Source organism: Oryzias latipes, chromosome 18, assembly GCF_002234675.1.
Source record: "Oryzias latipes chromosome 18, ASM223467v1".
Taxonomy (NCBI): Eukaryota; Metazoa; Chordata; class Actinopteri; order Beloniformes; family Adrianichthyidae; genus Oryzias; species Oryzias latipes.
In genome coordinates, this window is record NC_019876.2 from 28,957,072 (window position 1) to 28,971,471 (window position 14,400).

Sequence of the window (14,400 nt, forward strand, 5' to 3'; positions counted from 1 at the left end):
CCCTCCTGCTGCAGTGACCCCCCCCCCCAGAACTGTCTGTGATCCTTGTAATACAATATAATAATGTTATGTAATATATGTTTAAAAGAAAATTGAACATAAAAGGGTAGAAATGTAGATATCTGCTTCTCTTTATTAAGCAATTAGTCCATCTCTATTTAACAATCATAATTAATGGATTCCATGTGTTATATGTGTTTACTGTTTATATGTATAAAAGTGTAAATAGGTTTATTTATGATTAGAAGCAATAAGAACATTATTAAGCAAATCTCCTTCAACCATTGTTTTCCTGCTTCTCTTCTGCTGCTTAACTCCGTCTACAATGTTTCATCTATTTCAACCATCCAACTATTCAAATGTTCAGCTGTTCCTGATTTTTCCAGCTGTGACCTTTGGTCCTTTAAATCCTTAAAACTTTTCCAGATATTCCAGGATTTCTACCTCCATTGAAATACATGAAAGCCATGATGGAATCCTTGGTGCAGAAGCTCGCTGGTTCGATACCCAGCTGTAACATTTTTCCCAAACATAACCTTTTTCTTATTGTGCTGTTTTTACTTTATCTATGCTCAACTTTGAACATTTTTTTTTGCCAATTATTACCCTTTAAGTTTCATTTTCATTCAGCAATAAAGCATCAACCCTGCACCTTCTTCTAGCTTTGAATGAACTTAATCAGATTGGACATTTCTTTGTCTTTTTTCTGTGTTCTTTTGGCTGAAACTGCTTGAAATGAACCAAATCAGTCCAGACTCTGGATGGAAGTGGAACTTGTTCCTTCACCAACAGGCAGCTGGACTGAATAAACGCCGTCACACGTCTGCTCACATCAGGACACTGCTGCACATCGTTAGACCACAAAACGTTGAGGTTCATCAGCTTTTTATTTCTTGCAGAAACCAAAGCAACAAAAACAACAAGGGGTGAAGCCGAGAGGATGTTGCATGACTCCACCTGGACAGGGTCTGGTCTTGCCGGCCGTCTCAAATTACTATAAATACTCTAAACTATGGCATTCCTTAAAACTAAAGGCCACCTACTTCAGAAAACAACAGATTGGAACCAAAAACAAACTTAAGGCAACATAGAGCTAGCAAGAAATAAGCCGTCTGTAAAGAGTGGGAAATGTTACACAGTAACTATCCTAAATTCAGTCAAGCCCTCAGTCGAGACCACAGCGGTGCACAAACGTCTGCGCACGTCGCTCCCGGTCCTTCCTGTTTCTTTAGCTTCCTCATGTAGATCACTATGAAGTCACACGGTGTGCAACAGCAGCTAATAAAACACAACCTAACCTACAATCAGGGGGTGCGGGCCGGACTGCAGGAGCACAAAGTCACGCGATGTGTGGAGCTCGGCATGTTGCTGATGAGAGCGCGCTTCCATCTTCACAGTATGTCCTGCACGCCATCCCGACCCCCCTCCCTGACTTACAGCGACTTCCGCTGGCGCTTCAGGAAGGACATGGAGTAATCTCCCGCCGGCGTGCTCTTCTGCCTCTTCATCTGGACCTGCGACTGCGCCGTGAGCTGCAGCTTGATGGCGCTGGAGTTCACCTTGGCGGCGCACAGCAGCTCCTTCATGCCCTTCATCTTCTCACTCTGAAAGACCACCATGGGCCCGGCGGGGCAGGGCGAGGCCTGCTGCTGGGACATGGGGGAGGGGATGGAGTCCGCGCCGGGGGACTTTGGCGTCCCATCCACGTCTCCGGCGCATGGGCCGTGGGAGGAGGAGCGGCGCCGCACGCCTCCTTCTCCCAGCTTCTTGGGCTGAGCCGCTGTGGGCGGCGGCCCGGACGGGGAGGCGGGAGCGGCATGGGGAGGGGAGCTCTGGTCCTCCAGCTTGGATTCTCTCCTGGGACCCCTCCGGCGGCTCTCCCTGGGATCCTCGCTGGAGTGGTCGTCGTCTTCTTGGCACTCGGGCTCTTTGGTTATGATGGAGACCTTCTGACGCACCTTTGACACGACACGGAGACACAAGTCACGCGTCACGGCCAGCCGGGACCGAAAAGGTTTCAGCCGCACTCCCCCTTAAATCCTCACCTGGGCTTCAAAGCGGCTGAGAGACTGGACCAGGTAGGTGGCCCAGCCCACGTGGAGCACCGGCGTGGGACTTCCCTCCTCCCATTTGCATATCCCGTCATAGAAACGCAGCAGGTGGGCAAAGCATTCTGGGTCATGAAGTGCAGAGAAGGCCGCTGCCTGCTTGGTGGAAACCTTGGGGGACCAAAAATAATAATGTCAGTAAAACTGGATTGGATTCCCTGAAAGGGATGCAAAGGGTTTCTGGGATTTCCCCAGCCTGCAAGGCCAAGTGGGCCCCCCATGGGTTTGTTCCCATCATTTCACCTGGGCTAACCCAGGTGGGGCCACCACCGTCTGCCCACTTTTAAACCACATGGGGCCCACTTGGCTGGTCATTTCCCTTTGCCCCGCCCATCTCATCGGCTCGAATAGTGAAAGAATCTGGACGCACACAAAGAAAATTACCATCCATCAATCGGTCGTTGCTTGTTCAGAACTCGTCTGTGGATCTTCTAACCAGAACCAGAAAAAAGGGGAGCACGTTTCTCTCATTTAGACATCTTTGCAGCGGCTCCCAGCCAGCTTTAGGGGCGATTTTAAGATTCTTTTTAGGAGTTTATGAATGGAATTGATCAGATTCTCCAAGAGCCCCCCAGTGCAAACAAAAACCCACGGCGATTTACATTTCCTCGTGTTTTCGTTGGATTTCATGCAGTGTTTTTGTAATGTTTATGTGTGTTGGTGGGCTTTTTATCATGAATATTATTATTTTTACTACTATTTTTGTTTTATGTGAAGCTGATATGACAGGAAAAGGGTTCTAAGAAGAAAGTTGATTTAGAAAACAATAGTCAAGCTTACAGAGGGAGCAGTTATTACGATAGAAAATAGAGTTTGATGCATAAAGGATCAGACTGATCTGGCAGCAATAGATAAAGTATAACCAGCGGTTATTAAACTGTGTTCCTGAACCCTTTAGGGGTGCGAGACCACGGTTTACTGTTTTCTGCCCGTCCTCTTGTGATAACGACATCTACTATCTCGTCTTCAGCAGAAAACACGTTTTTGCTCTCGTGATAACAGACCAAGTCCTTCCAGCCTGGTCATGAACAAAGTCACAGGAATCTTCCTTCCAAGCAGATCTTTGTTTTTAATCTATAATTCTAGACGGATTTTTCTTTGAGGCTTTGAATTTTGAACTCGTTTAAACAAGAGAGAAAAGAGTGAAAATGTTCATGTCTGTCTAAGGAAAGCGTCTAAAGTGTGTTGTGAGGACTTTGACAGCATTAAAACATCTGTAATCCCACTTTGCAGGTTATTTATGGAAGATATTCCCACAGTAAACAAGGGAATCTGTATGAATGAACGGGTTTGTGAGAAGAACTAGTACATAGAAAAATGCCTAAACGAGTTCGGAGCGTTTGTCTTTCACCCAAAAAGACCTTTGCTTTAAGGCAGGGGTCCCCAAATCCAGGCCTGGGGGGTCAGTGTCCTTCATGTTTACCAACCAACCTGCCATTGAAGCTCCTTACTGGCTAAACACACCTGATCCAGGTGATCAGCAGGAAATAAGGCAGGGTTTCTGGAAAACCAGCGGGAGACCGGCCCCCCAGGCCTGGATTTGAGGACCCCTGCTTTAAGCCGTCTCAGTGAAGTTCTTGGTTATTCTCCACACGAATGGATTGATGATAAATTCATCCTAAAACCTTTTATCACGTGTGCCAGTCCCAACATCAGGTTAATAAACTTTAACACCTCCCCTGCGTCGTTCTGTACCACGTTGATGGCCAACAACCGCAGGATCAGCGACCTGCAGTCGCCTGCGCAGCTGCAGCCGGGCCAACCTTCTCCTCAAATGACGAATTTGGACTTTATGCTGTCAACATCAGCACAACCTCTTCCTGAGCTGGACCACCAATAAAGTAATCAATTATAGATGTTTGTCATTTTCTCTGACAAACTGCTTTGTTTTGCTGCAGATTGTAGAAAAATTCAAAAGTTTAAAAACGTGTTTTTGTGATAATGTGATAGCAGATGCCATCGTCACGAGAAAACAGACAGACAGGTAGGCTGCTCTGGGTTTCTGTGATGAGGTCTTGACCGCGTTTCCCTTCTTCTCCATCAGAAACGGTCACCTTGTCGGCGGTTTCTCCGCCGTCTTCTTCTCCGATACTGTCAGCAGCAGCCGTCTCCTTCAGCAACGTGGGGATGACGTCGTTGGCAATGTCAAAGAACTCCTTATAGATCTCCTCATCCTCACGGAAATAGTTGTAGCTGAAGGAGAGGAAGGAGAGAGACCCTTCAGCACAGGCAGGAGACAACCTGAACACAACTGGGCAGAATCACACGTCCTCAGCTGAAACGACTCTGTCTGAACCGTGATTGTGTGACAAAGCAGAGGAGACGTTCGGGTCTGAAAAGAACTGAACTTTGTTCTGAATGAGCTGATGTTCACATGCCCCGCAGAACAATGGGGGCAGGAAAAGGAAGCACAGGGCTGGGGAGGGACTGAGCACCGGGTGGGAGCTATTTTTAAACTCTGCATACGAGTGATAGCTAGCTAGATCAGAAAGAGACAGACTGGACATTTCCTGGATTGATTAGAATACCAGAATACCCAAAACAATGGAAGACATCAAACCAGAGCACAGACTTAGCTACAGCCGACATGAGACGCCTGTAAATACAGACATGTCCTCAACCAGAGCCGCACAGAGACACTGTCATTTAGGTAGGACACAACTCGCTTCTAAAATACAATGATTATGGTCAACACTGTTAAATGGTCAACACTAATAAAACTAAAAACCATAGAAAATATGAGTTAAATGACTCCTCACGCCACATATAACTGTATTCCCAAAGGTATTGGAAAACAGCCCACACCATCATTCCTCCTCCACTTGGCACAATGCGGTCCGAAATGTACCGTTGTCCTGGCAACCTACAAGCCCAGACTGGTCCATCGGGCATCCAGATGGAAAAGCGTCCTCTAGAGTCCAGTGGCGGCGTCCGACGCTTTGCGTTGCACTCGGTGATGTGTGTTTGGATGCAGCTGATCGGCCATAGAAACCCGTTCCATGAAGCTCTCTGCATGCTGTACCTGGGCTAATCTGAAGGTCACATGACCTTTGGAGCTCTGCAGCATCTGAGTGCAGAAAGTAGGCGACCTCTTTGTGCTTCAGCGTCCTCTGACCATCAGTTTACGTGGTCGACCACTTGGTGTCTGAGCTGCTGTTGTTCCCAAACTCTTCCATGTTGTTCTGATAGAGCTGACAGCTGACTGTGGAACATTTAGGACATCTCACCCCTGGATTGGCAGCACAGATGGCGTCCTACGACAGTCCCACGCTGGAATTCAAGGAGCTCCTGTGAGCGTCCCGTTCCTTCACATATGTTTGTGAAAACAGTCTGCATGTCTTTTATATGATCCAGCTGTGGCCGGCCGAGTGATTGGGACACCTGATTCTGGTCATCCGTTTGGTTATACAGTGCATACATCCGTTCTGTGCGTGTCGTGTGGACTTACTCCTGCATGACCTGAGCTGCAGCGGCCCAGGCCTTCAGAGCCTCCCGGACGTCCTTGTGTCTGTAGTGGAAACCGGCGAGGTACATGTAGGGGTAAATGTGCTCGTTGTTGTAGTACTTCTGGGCCGACTGGACCGCCTGAACACAGACGGAGACACATTTTCAGCTTTTGCTTATCTTGGCGCTCCAAGCTTTGGATAAACGGTATTTAGGTGGTTAAGTGAGAGAAGAAAAAGAATTTTTTATACATCAATTGAAGTCAGAACTGTCAACTGATGCTCAACTTGTCTACATTTTGAAGATCTGTTAGAGTTTTGAACAACATTCTACATAAACCTGAAGGTCCACTTCACAATAACAGCGTTCCAGTTTTCAGATGTGGAAAACCTCTGCGGACACACCCACCTTCAGGTGAATACTCAGGGGGTTCCCCTTCCCTGGGATTGGATCCTGATCCTCCAGATCTGCCAGCGTTCCCATGGCCATGGGGTATCTGTAGAGGAACACAGAGAGGAAGGCATCAACCCGGAAGTGCATCCTGCACTACAGCGACAGCAGCGGCGGTTTGCCCTCACCTTTCCAAGTCATTTCGCTCATACAGCAACCACAGAAGTTTCTAAAAAAAAAACCCACAAGGAGATGATATTAGGAGAGAAACAAAATGTATTCGCCATTAATCACATGTCATTGAACACAACCACACCTAAGACATCGGGGAATGTGTCTGCTGGACTACAGCAGTACTATGATCCTACGCAGGTACCCATGTACATATGGATGTACATACACAGTATTAGGGTATAAGTCGTGGTGCAGAAAAGAAGTATTTGGTCAAAAACAAACGTTCGTCTCAATACATGTGAAGAACCTCTGGTTTCAATGACGCAGGTCAAAGGTTTGCTGCAGGTTTGTAAACACTGTGGCTGCTAATTTGGTCCATTCCTCCCTGCAGATCTTCTCAAGAGCTGTGATGTTTTAGGGCTGTCGTTGAAAAACACTTTCCTCTCCGTCCACCAATCCTCTATTGGATTGAATCCACAGACTGACAGAACACTCCAGGAACGTCGTAGGTTTTTTCTAGCAGCCACTATTTGGTCGTCTGGGCGACGCGTTTGGGATCATGCTGGAAAATCCGGACTTCAATGTTCTCACTGATGGAAGGAGGCTTTGGAACAAATTCTCACCATTCGTGGATCGGATCAGTCACCCTGACCGCTTTGCAGAACAGCAGCTTCAAACCATGATGTTTCTTCCCCCGTGCTTCACAGTAGGTAGGGTGTGTAACTTTACATTTGTTCCTCTCCAGACATGGCGAGTGGCGATTTTGGGTTCCTCTAGTTCCTCCTCTGGATCATCCAGATGGTCTCTGGAGAACTTCAGATGGGTCCGGACCTCTTGTGTAGTTCTGGTCTGTTTCCTCACCGTTCTCCAGATCATTTGTTCTCCACCAGGTGAGATCTTTCATGAAGCTCCAGGTAGAGGGAGATCGTCGGTGATCTTGTTTTTTCTTCTGAAAAATTGATCCAAGCGTTGATTTTTCTCTCTCTCATCAAGCTGCTTGTTTAATGTTAAGCGGTTCACCAGCCTTGTTCAGGTCTAGAATCCCGTTCTTGGTGTCTTTTGACAGCTCCTTGGTGTTGGTCACGGTGGAAAGGTTACAGTCTGACTGTTTGAGGTCGTGGACAGGTGTCCTTTACACAGACAGGTGACATGAATGCAGGTAACCAGTGGAGGACAGTAGAGCTTCGTAAAGAAGAAGTAGTTGTTTGTTTGCTGGAGATAAATACTTTTTTTCTGCACCAATAAGCCAATAAATTCATAAAAAATTAAACAATGGGACTACCTGGGTGTCTTTTTTACATGTCGTCTCTCACAGTTGAAGCCTATGATGAACATTACAGACCAAACTCTTCTTTTTAGGCGGAAAAGCTTGTAGCTTGACTTACAAATACTTTTTAAATCCCTATTGTGAGTGTGGACAGACATAATCGTGGATACGTCCCTTGACTCTGTGAAGCCAGCGTGATTCAGAGAATGTCATCAGTAGATTTCAAAGCAAACCTCTCTCTTTTGGAGGTTTATCAAGATTGACCTCTACTGTTCTTCATAAACGACCTTGACAAAACGGCGTACAGAAGATTGTGTCCGTTTATGACTCACATTCTATTTTAGCGACTAAGATGAAGGAATTGCTCTTCTTGTTTTGATTTGAACATCATTCAAGTGCAAAACTTCCTAAATGCTTCCATATTTACATCCTGCTAGGCTGAAAGTCTGCCCCCTAGTGGAAAACGCTTGTACCTCGTTCAGTGCAGAGGCCTGCAAATGTTGGATGTTTGAAACTCTGCAGCAGTAAAAGTTAGAGGAAACTAAAAGAAACGGTGGACAGAGGCAGCGGCTGGCGCTTTTGCTCTGCGGTTACCAGATATCACTTCCATTCAAGTTGAACTGTCGAGCTTGAACGAAGAAACTGGTTTCTCTTCCTTAAACACGTCCTTATTGAGCTTTAACAGTACCAGTTCATTTTAAAACACACACACATGCGGCGGTGTTCACCTGCTGCAGCTGCAGGAGCTCGGAGCTGTCGGTGTGGAGGTCAAGGGAAGGGTTGATGGCACAGACCATGAACGCCACCTCCATGTTCCGGTCACATTTCATGTAGGAGCCCTTCAGATAAAGCCAGCTCTGGGAAAGAAGAAGCTCGCGTTAATGTCGAGAACATCTGCCACGTTGCAGCTCAGTCCATCTGCAGAGAAATATTCGCTTTTAGCTTTTTCATTCCTTTGAACCACATCCAGGTCTGCTTCACATCCTAAACGTGTTTGTGCATGAAAACAGGAAACACTTCCAGGTCTCCAGAACTCATGAAAGTAAATGCTTTTAGCAGAATTCGGGTAAATAACCACATTAGCCTTCAACCGTCTGCTGGTAAACTCCAACTCCACAACCAAATCCTTTAAAAGTATCAGCTAAAGAAGTCAGAGGAAGACTCTACCTTTTCATTAACACCGGCCGTCACCGTCTGGCCTCTGCGGTCTTCATTTCCCTTCCCATGCCAGGTGACCTCTGCCGTTTCCTCGCCATCTTTGCCAAATATCACCCAGGCGTGATCTTCTGACAGAGCCAAGTGAACGTCCTTCAAACCCAGCACCTGGCAAGCCGCCACCACCGCAAACGCCACGCCGGTGCTGTCCAGTTTAGTGCCTGGTTCCAAGGAAACATGGGAGGGAAGAGAATAAAAGACATTTCTTTATTCAACTCAACCACAGCAACTGAAGGAGCAAATCTTTGCTCAAAGTCCCCCTCCAATCATCTTCTGATCGATGGTCAAAGCTTTCGCAGTGACCTTTTTATTACCACCATGTCGTTTTAAGCCAAAAGTTGTTTTCTAGGACATAGTCTCTGCAGAGCGGCAGGAGTTCATCAGAAATGTACCTCTGATCTCATCATCCATCTGTTTACATGGTTTCCCACTAGCTTACAGCCCCCCCCTCCCACCCCCAACCTAACATTAACGGTGTGATTTCGGTTCTATCCATCCGTCCAGTTCTGATCCAGATTCCAGCTCAGACGAGGAAAACAAAGACGTTCTTGGATCTGTTGGTCTGCAGGTGGATCAGAAAGGGGCGGAGCTTGGGACTACAGCCCGCAGATTGTATTTTCTATGTCACACCTAAAGGCTTATTCAAACGCACTTTTTTTTAATCTGCTCCTGATTAACAACAATTTGACCAAAGAAAAACTCAGAAATGTAGTTTTAAGCCTTATTTTCTTTGTCTGTGTCGTCCATCGTGGGAAAATGCTGTTCAAATTGCCAAGAAGACATTTTCTTTAGGGTGGATCTTTAAATCCTCCAGGGGTGGAACACAGTCATTCCTCCCTTTTTTCCCCACAGTGCTCTGTGTTCTGCATCCTGATTGGCTGTAGACCTTGTCAATCAATCAATTCTGCGCTGGGTCTCCTATCCAGAATGTGTTCAGTTTGCCAAAGTTAAGCAAATCTTCATCACGACTTATTTTTCTACAAAGGTTTGAACTTTGAGAGTAAAGTGTGAAAATGTTCGTGTCTGTCTGAGGAGCATGGAGAAAGTTTTTCAGCCTAAATCATCTCAAACGCTGCTTGATGACCCTAAGGGACAGTTTTTCTTCCAGAATCCCCAAAAACATGAACCACATTTAGCCAAATTAGGAGCCTAAACCAAATTAAAGTTAGATAAAAATGGTTCATTTGTTTTTAAAAATAAAAGTGTTCAATACAAACTAACTCAATCAAAAGATTTCCAGATTGGATTTGTGGTTATTTGAGCGTTCAGGGTGGTATAGATGCATAGATGCAGCTAATATAATCATTAGATGACGGACTACGTTACATTTCCTTAGGGTTTAGTTAAACCCTCACCTGGATAAATTTGACTTCATTCAGTAAATGTGTCCAAAGACGGTTGGTCAACCAAGTGAATGAAAAAGCCCACAGAGCCAGTTGTCCTTTCAGAGAACATGAATGATGAAGGACAGACTGTGACGTACCTGTGATGAGGCTGAAGAGAGACTGGATGTGAGCTCGGTCCTTGAAGTAGGAGCGGCTGAGGCTGTTCCAGATAACGTCCGACACCTTTTTCACCAGCTCCCTGCTGGACGCCGAGGCGGTCCGTCGGTACTGGGACAGGTCCACGGCCCCGCGGATCTGAGCCGTGAAGCGTTCGTACAGCGCAGAAATCATGCCCAGCTCCACCGTGGGGAAGCAGGAGGCGGGACAGTCGGGCTCCAGCGGCTCAAAGCGAACCCCCGGAACGTTTATGGGGACCACCCGGTTCACGGCCAAAAAGTGCTCCACGAACCCCAGGACCAGCGAGAGGAGAGCCAGGTCTGGTTCCGGCTTACGCAGCTCGGCATCGAACAGCTGCACCACGCCGTCGATCCCTCGCAGCGGGAAGAGCTTCTTCTGGGCGGACTGCAGTCCCATGGTATCCGATGGCACGCGGCTCAGGGGGTCCGACGGCTCCACATCTGCAGCACACGGATGTGACGGACAAAAGCTCAGGCATGAAACACGGAACTTTATTCTTCACATCTGCAGTTTCTCAATGGAAGAGCCTCACGACTCCCCAAAGGCAGCTGGTCGTGTTCAAACTTTTCATTTATGTCCAGTTTTTTAAGAAAAATTCTTGCAAACAATTAAGTTTTAGCAAATGCAAAACAAAACTAACGTTCATTTAAAAAAAGAAAGACACCTGAAAATAAAATAAGATAAAAAGTAAAACGATGAAAACTCATTGGTAGCAGAAAAGAGAAACAGTAAACTGGTCACATGACGCCCTCCTGAGAGACAGAAGAGTTTTAGAAGCAGAACACCTAAAGGAGAAATCTATGGGAACAAGCTATTAAATGACATAAATTGGAAATAAATCATGGTTACGGCCAGGTACATTTTGTATAAATTGTACATAACATTTACCCCACAAATATGTTTCTATCCAAATTTATCAAATATAGAAAATAATTCTCGTTTGTGTAATGATTTCCCTGATTAAACAGTAACTTTATTCTAAATTTCAAACAAATCCTCACATATTTCAATTCTGATAATAAAATAGTAGATAATAGTTTTAATTTGTTACTTCTCCAATCTACATTTGACATACATAAGTGTCAGCCAGCTTTCTTTTTTTAACCATTTTCCTGTTATTCCTATTATAAACTTTAATGGAAGCTTTTGGAACGATCACATTGGTTATTGATTCTGACGATCGCCTTGATGATGCGTTTGATATACTGTTCAATAAAGTCAGTAAAAAAAAAAGTGGTGACCATTTTAGGCCTTTAATATTACATGAACAGGTAAACTTTTACCACGTGTTAAAAATACGGTAAAACCATGTCATGTGAGGAAGATTTCAACATTTCTGATGTAAAACTGCAGAATGAGAGCAACTGTCAGTTGGTTTCCTGTATGTCTCAGAGTGGAAAAAGAAGGCGGGAAAACCCTTGAATGAAAATATTTAAACATATGAGTCACAGGTTTGCTTCCTGTCTGTGTTTTTTTCTTTCTCTGTTTGCATTTATTAAAGTATTTGAAAGTCTTTTCTGCTTTTAGTAACACATGATCTGCTTTCATCTCGTCTTTTCACGACACAACTGGTCCATCGCAGTCATCTACACACTGCTAAGTGTGTTAGGTTTTTATTTTGAATTATAATGGATTACACAACAGCCAACAGGACAAGTGTGGCCAGGCGCGCGCGCGCTCCGTTTCATAACAGTGTTCTTCATCCCGTTAGCGCGTGGATGTGTGGAGCTCAGGTGGGCGGGGCACCCCTACACTTCCAGTCATACAGTTGATGCCAAGCTGCTAAAAAAAAGGCTCGTGCGAGCTCAATCAAACAAACGAATTCATTTAAATGCCCCCATGAAGGGCCACAGTCTACTGCTTAACTCTGAAAAACATCGTTAAATAAATTCCATTTATAAATGGGCTGGATAACGTAGGCTAACTAGCTAACTACCCACAAACCTGATCTTTATTGTTATTAAAGTTCGGGGTTACTTTAAATCTGCGTTGCATAAAAATAGTTCAATGAAACTAAATGACACGGAACCAAAAACGGACTTCATTTGGCCTTGGAGAACTTGATCCAACAACCTGCATCACAGCTAGTTTTCTCGAAACCAGCTAGCATGCTAACATGTTGCTAATAGTAAGCTAAAGCCACCACTTTCATGTAACTGATATGCTGGTAGAAATGCGGCGAAACACACAGTCCATACACAACCTATCTGTGGGCTAGCCTGAGCTTCTATCGGAGACCAATTTCACCAAACAAACGAAGCCGTAACATACCAGAATAGTCGCCGCTCCAGACACATGTTTTTGTTTGTGTCCCACTTCTTTTACCGCGCAGTTCAATCTGCCTGAAAGTCAAATGAGGCGGGGTTCGCATCATTGAAACACCGGCACATGCCGCCGGGTGTCGAGAAGGCGGAGCTACAAACATATCAGCAGGTTCATGCGGCTGATGCTTTTATTATGCATTAACAACCATGCTTAAAGTATTTATGTTTGAAGCTTTACTGACTTTGGGTATATTTATTATTCCTTTAGGTCGTGGTTATTCAAAAATGACACATTCACTGGCATTTTCCGTTCAATGCAAGTCAACTGGTTTCTGTCGATCGGCCCACCCCGCTGATCATGAACTTTAGAACAATCAAACCCCTACTGAACGCTGGGAAACGTAGTTTATAGAGGACAATCCAAAGCGTCAACAGCAGGAGGCGGTAAAAGGCTGTAACGAAAACGAAATGCAGCAAAATGGGAAAGAAAATGTAAACATTGCATAACGAAAACGTGAAAATCACGTTATACAAGCGCCTTTAGCGCTACTTCAAACTACGCCAAGGCCATGAATGATAGTTTTTCTATCAATTTTATTTTTTAAGGGGAATGCCGTTTTTAACGCCTGGACAATTGAACGATGGATGAGCCGTTCTTATTCAGAAATATTCATTATATTTGTCCAGTTTTGGTCCCGCAGTGACCAATATTAAAAAAGTAGGTTCGTAATACAGAGGAGGACAGTCTTGAAAAATCATGTAACTATAATACCACGGTAGACTGTTCAAGAATATTCGCTTTGATCCCTTCCATGACAGTCGAACATTTTCAACTTCACAAAAACATTACGCCTGGCGCGAGCTCGTTGGAGTAACACACCGCAAGAATGAGCCTTTATGTTTAAAAAATAGTCCATTCGGTGCGTTTGTGTTGTTGGATTCAGAAGCAGAAATGTGTGATATGATGTCGAAAGCGTATTTAACGTGTCTACGTGATGCCCATGAACGTCTCAGGTCCGCCATGTTTTTCCCCCCTCTTTTACCCCTCCTCCACAGTGACCCGCCCGCCCGCCTCGCTCCTCCGTCTCCGCTCGCTCCTCTGCGCTCAGACGTTGCGGTGAAGTTCGGATCCAACAGCGGCTTTTTGGGGGGAGAAATTCGAGGCAAGTCAGCCCACTCGTACATGTTGATGAGAAAGAAACAGGAAAGGTGCAAATAAGACAACACAGGCCTCTTCGACTGTGTGCTTTTGTCCTGAATTTACAGAGAAAATGGATTCAATGACCCAGTCCGCCCAGATATCGTCGTCGCAAGGTTTTGCCGATGGACAAAATTCTGCTGCCAAGGAATCAAAGCTGTCCGGTAAGGCCTCGCGGACATCCACGTTACTTAGCTAGCTGCTATTTCCAATTATTATTTGTTACGTTTACTAACGTTCACCAACAGCGCGGGTTCGTGTTCTGTGACATCATGACATGTTTGTGGAAGATCTAGATGTGGTGACACTTAATCTGGAGTTTACGTTAACGGTACACGACCACTTAGCATGTTTTTAAAACGCGCACGCGGACACTATTATCATGCTAGCTTTGACGCCTTCGTCGTCGTTTTCCCAAACGCCGGCGTCCGTGGAGTTTTTCCCCTAGCCGTGTTTGTTTTTTCAGCGGTGGACACGCCACGGATGTGGTTGGACGTTTGACCGTAGCCCGCGATCAATGAACATGCCTGGCTGCAAACACACCCGAGCACGGAGTTCAAACGTTCGTCTCGACGCCACATTCTTCTTCTCTAATTATTATTGCGGCAGCTAAAGCTGTGCGGTTTGTGGATGACGTGCTGCTCTGCACTGCAGACGCATTTTACTGGGCATCTGCCAACAGAGGGAGGCCTCCCTGAAAGCCACATTGTCACTGTTCGTGTCCTCTGTTTGATGATAACGATCATAGTTTATGTAGCCTGACGTTTCTGGACTGATAGCTGCTGTGTTTGTGTTGCTTGGTGGGCGCGTGCTCCCA

The 14,400-nt window shown here is 45.6% G+C and overlaps 2 protein-coding genes across 6 annotated transcripts in view; one reads left to right on the forward strand and one right to left on the reverse strand.

Annotated features, from left to right (window-relative positions):
* Positions 1-868: 868 nt before the first annotated feature.
* Positions 869-12,507, reverse strand: men1 (menin 1). Its single transcript, XM_023966196.1, has 10 exons — positions 12,393-12,507; positions 10,082-10,561; positions 8,551-8,759; positions 8,112-8,240; positions 6,131-6,171; positions 5,961-6,048; positions 5,557-5,693; positions 4,163-4,301; positions 2,046-2,219; positions 869-1,958 (listed from the first exon to the last, which is right to left on the reverse strand). The coding sequence occupies exons 1-10, from the start codon at positions 12,493-12,495 to the stop codon at positions 1,434-1,436; spliced, it is 2,025 nt and encodes a 674-aa protein (XP_023821964.1). The 5' UTR covers positions 12,496-12,507; the 3' UTR covers positions 869-1,433.
* Positions 12,508-13,391: 884 nt separating this feature from the next.
* Positions 13,392-14,400, forward strand: part of LOC101170222 (reticulon-3-B) — a 30,309-nt gene continuing 29,300 nt past the window's right edge. For 3 of the 5 annotated variants that reach the window (XM_020711819.2, XM_004080062.4, XM_004080061.4), the window contains exons 1-2: positions 13,392-13,548; positions 13,652-13,747. In XM_020711819.2, coding sequence (XP_020567478.1) covers positions 13,407-13,548; positions 13,652-13,747 — 238 coding nt within the window. In that variant the 5' untranslated portion in view covers positions 13,392-13,406. Of the gene's footprint in view, positions 13,565-13,651; positions 13,748-14,400 lie in introns of all 5 variants that reach the window. The other 2 variants (XM_020711820.2, XM_020711821.2) reach the window with 2 other exon arrangements.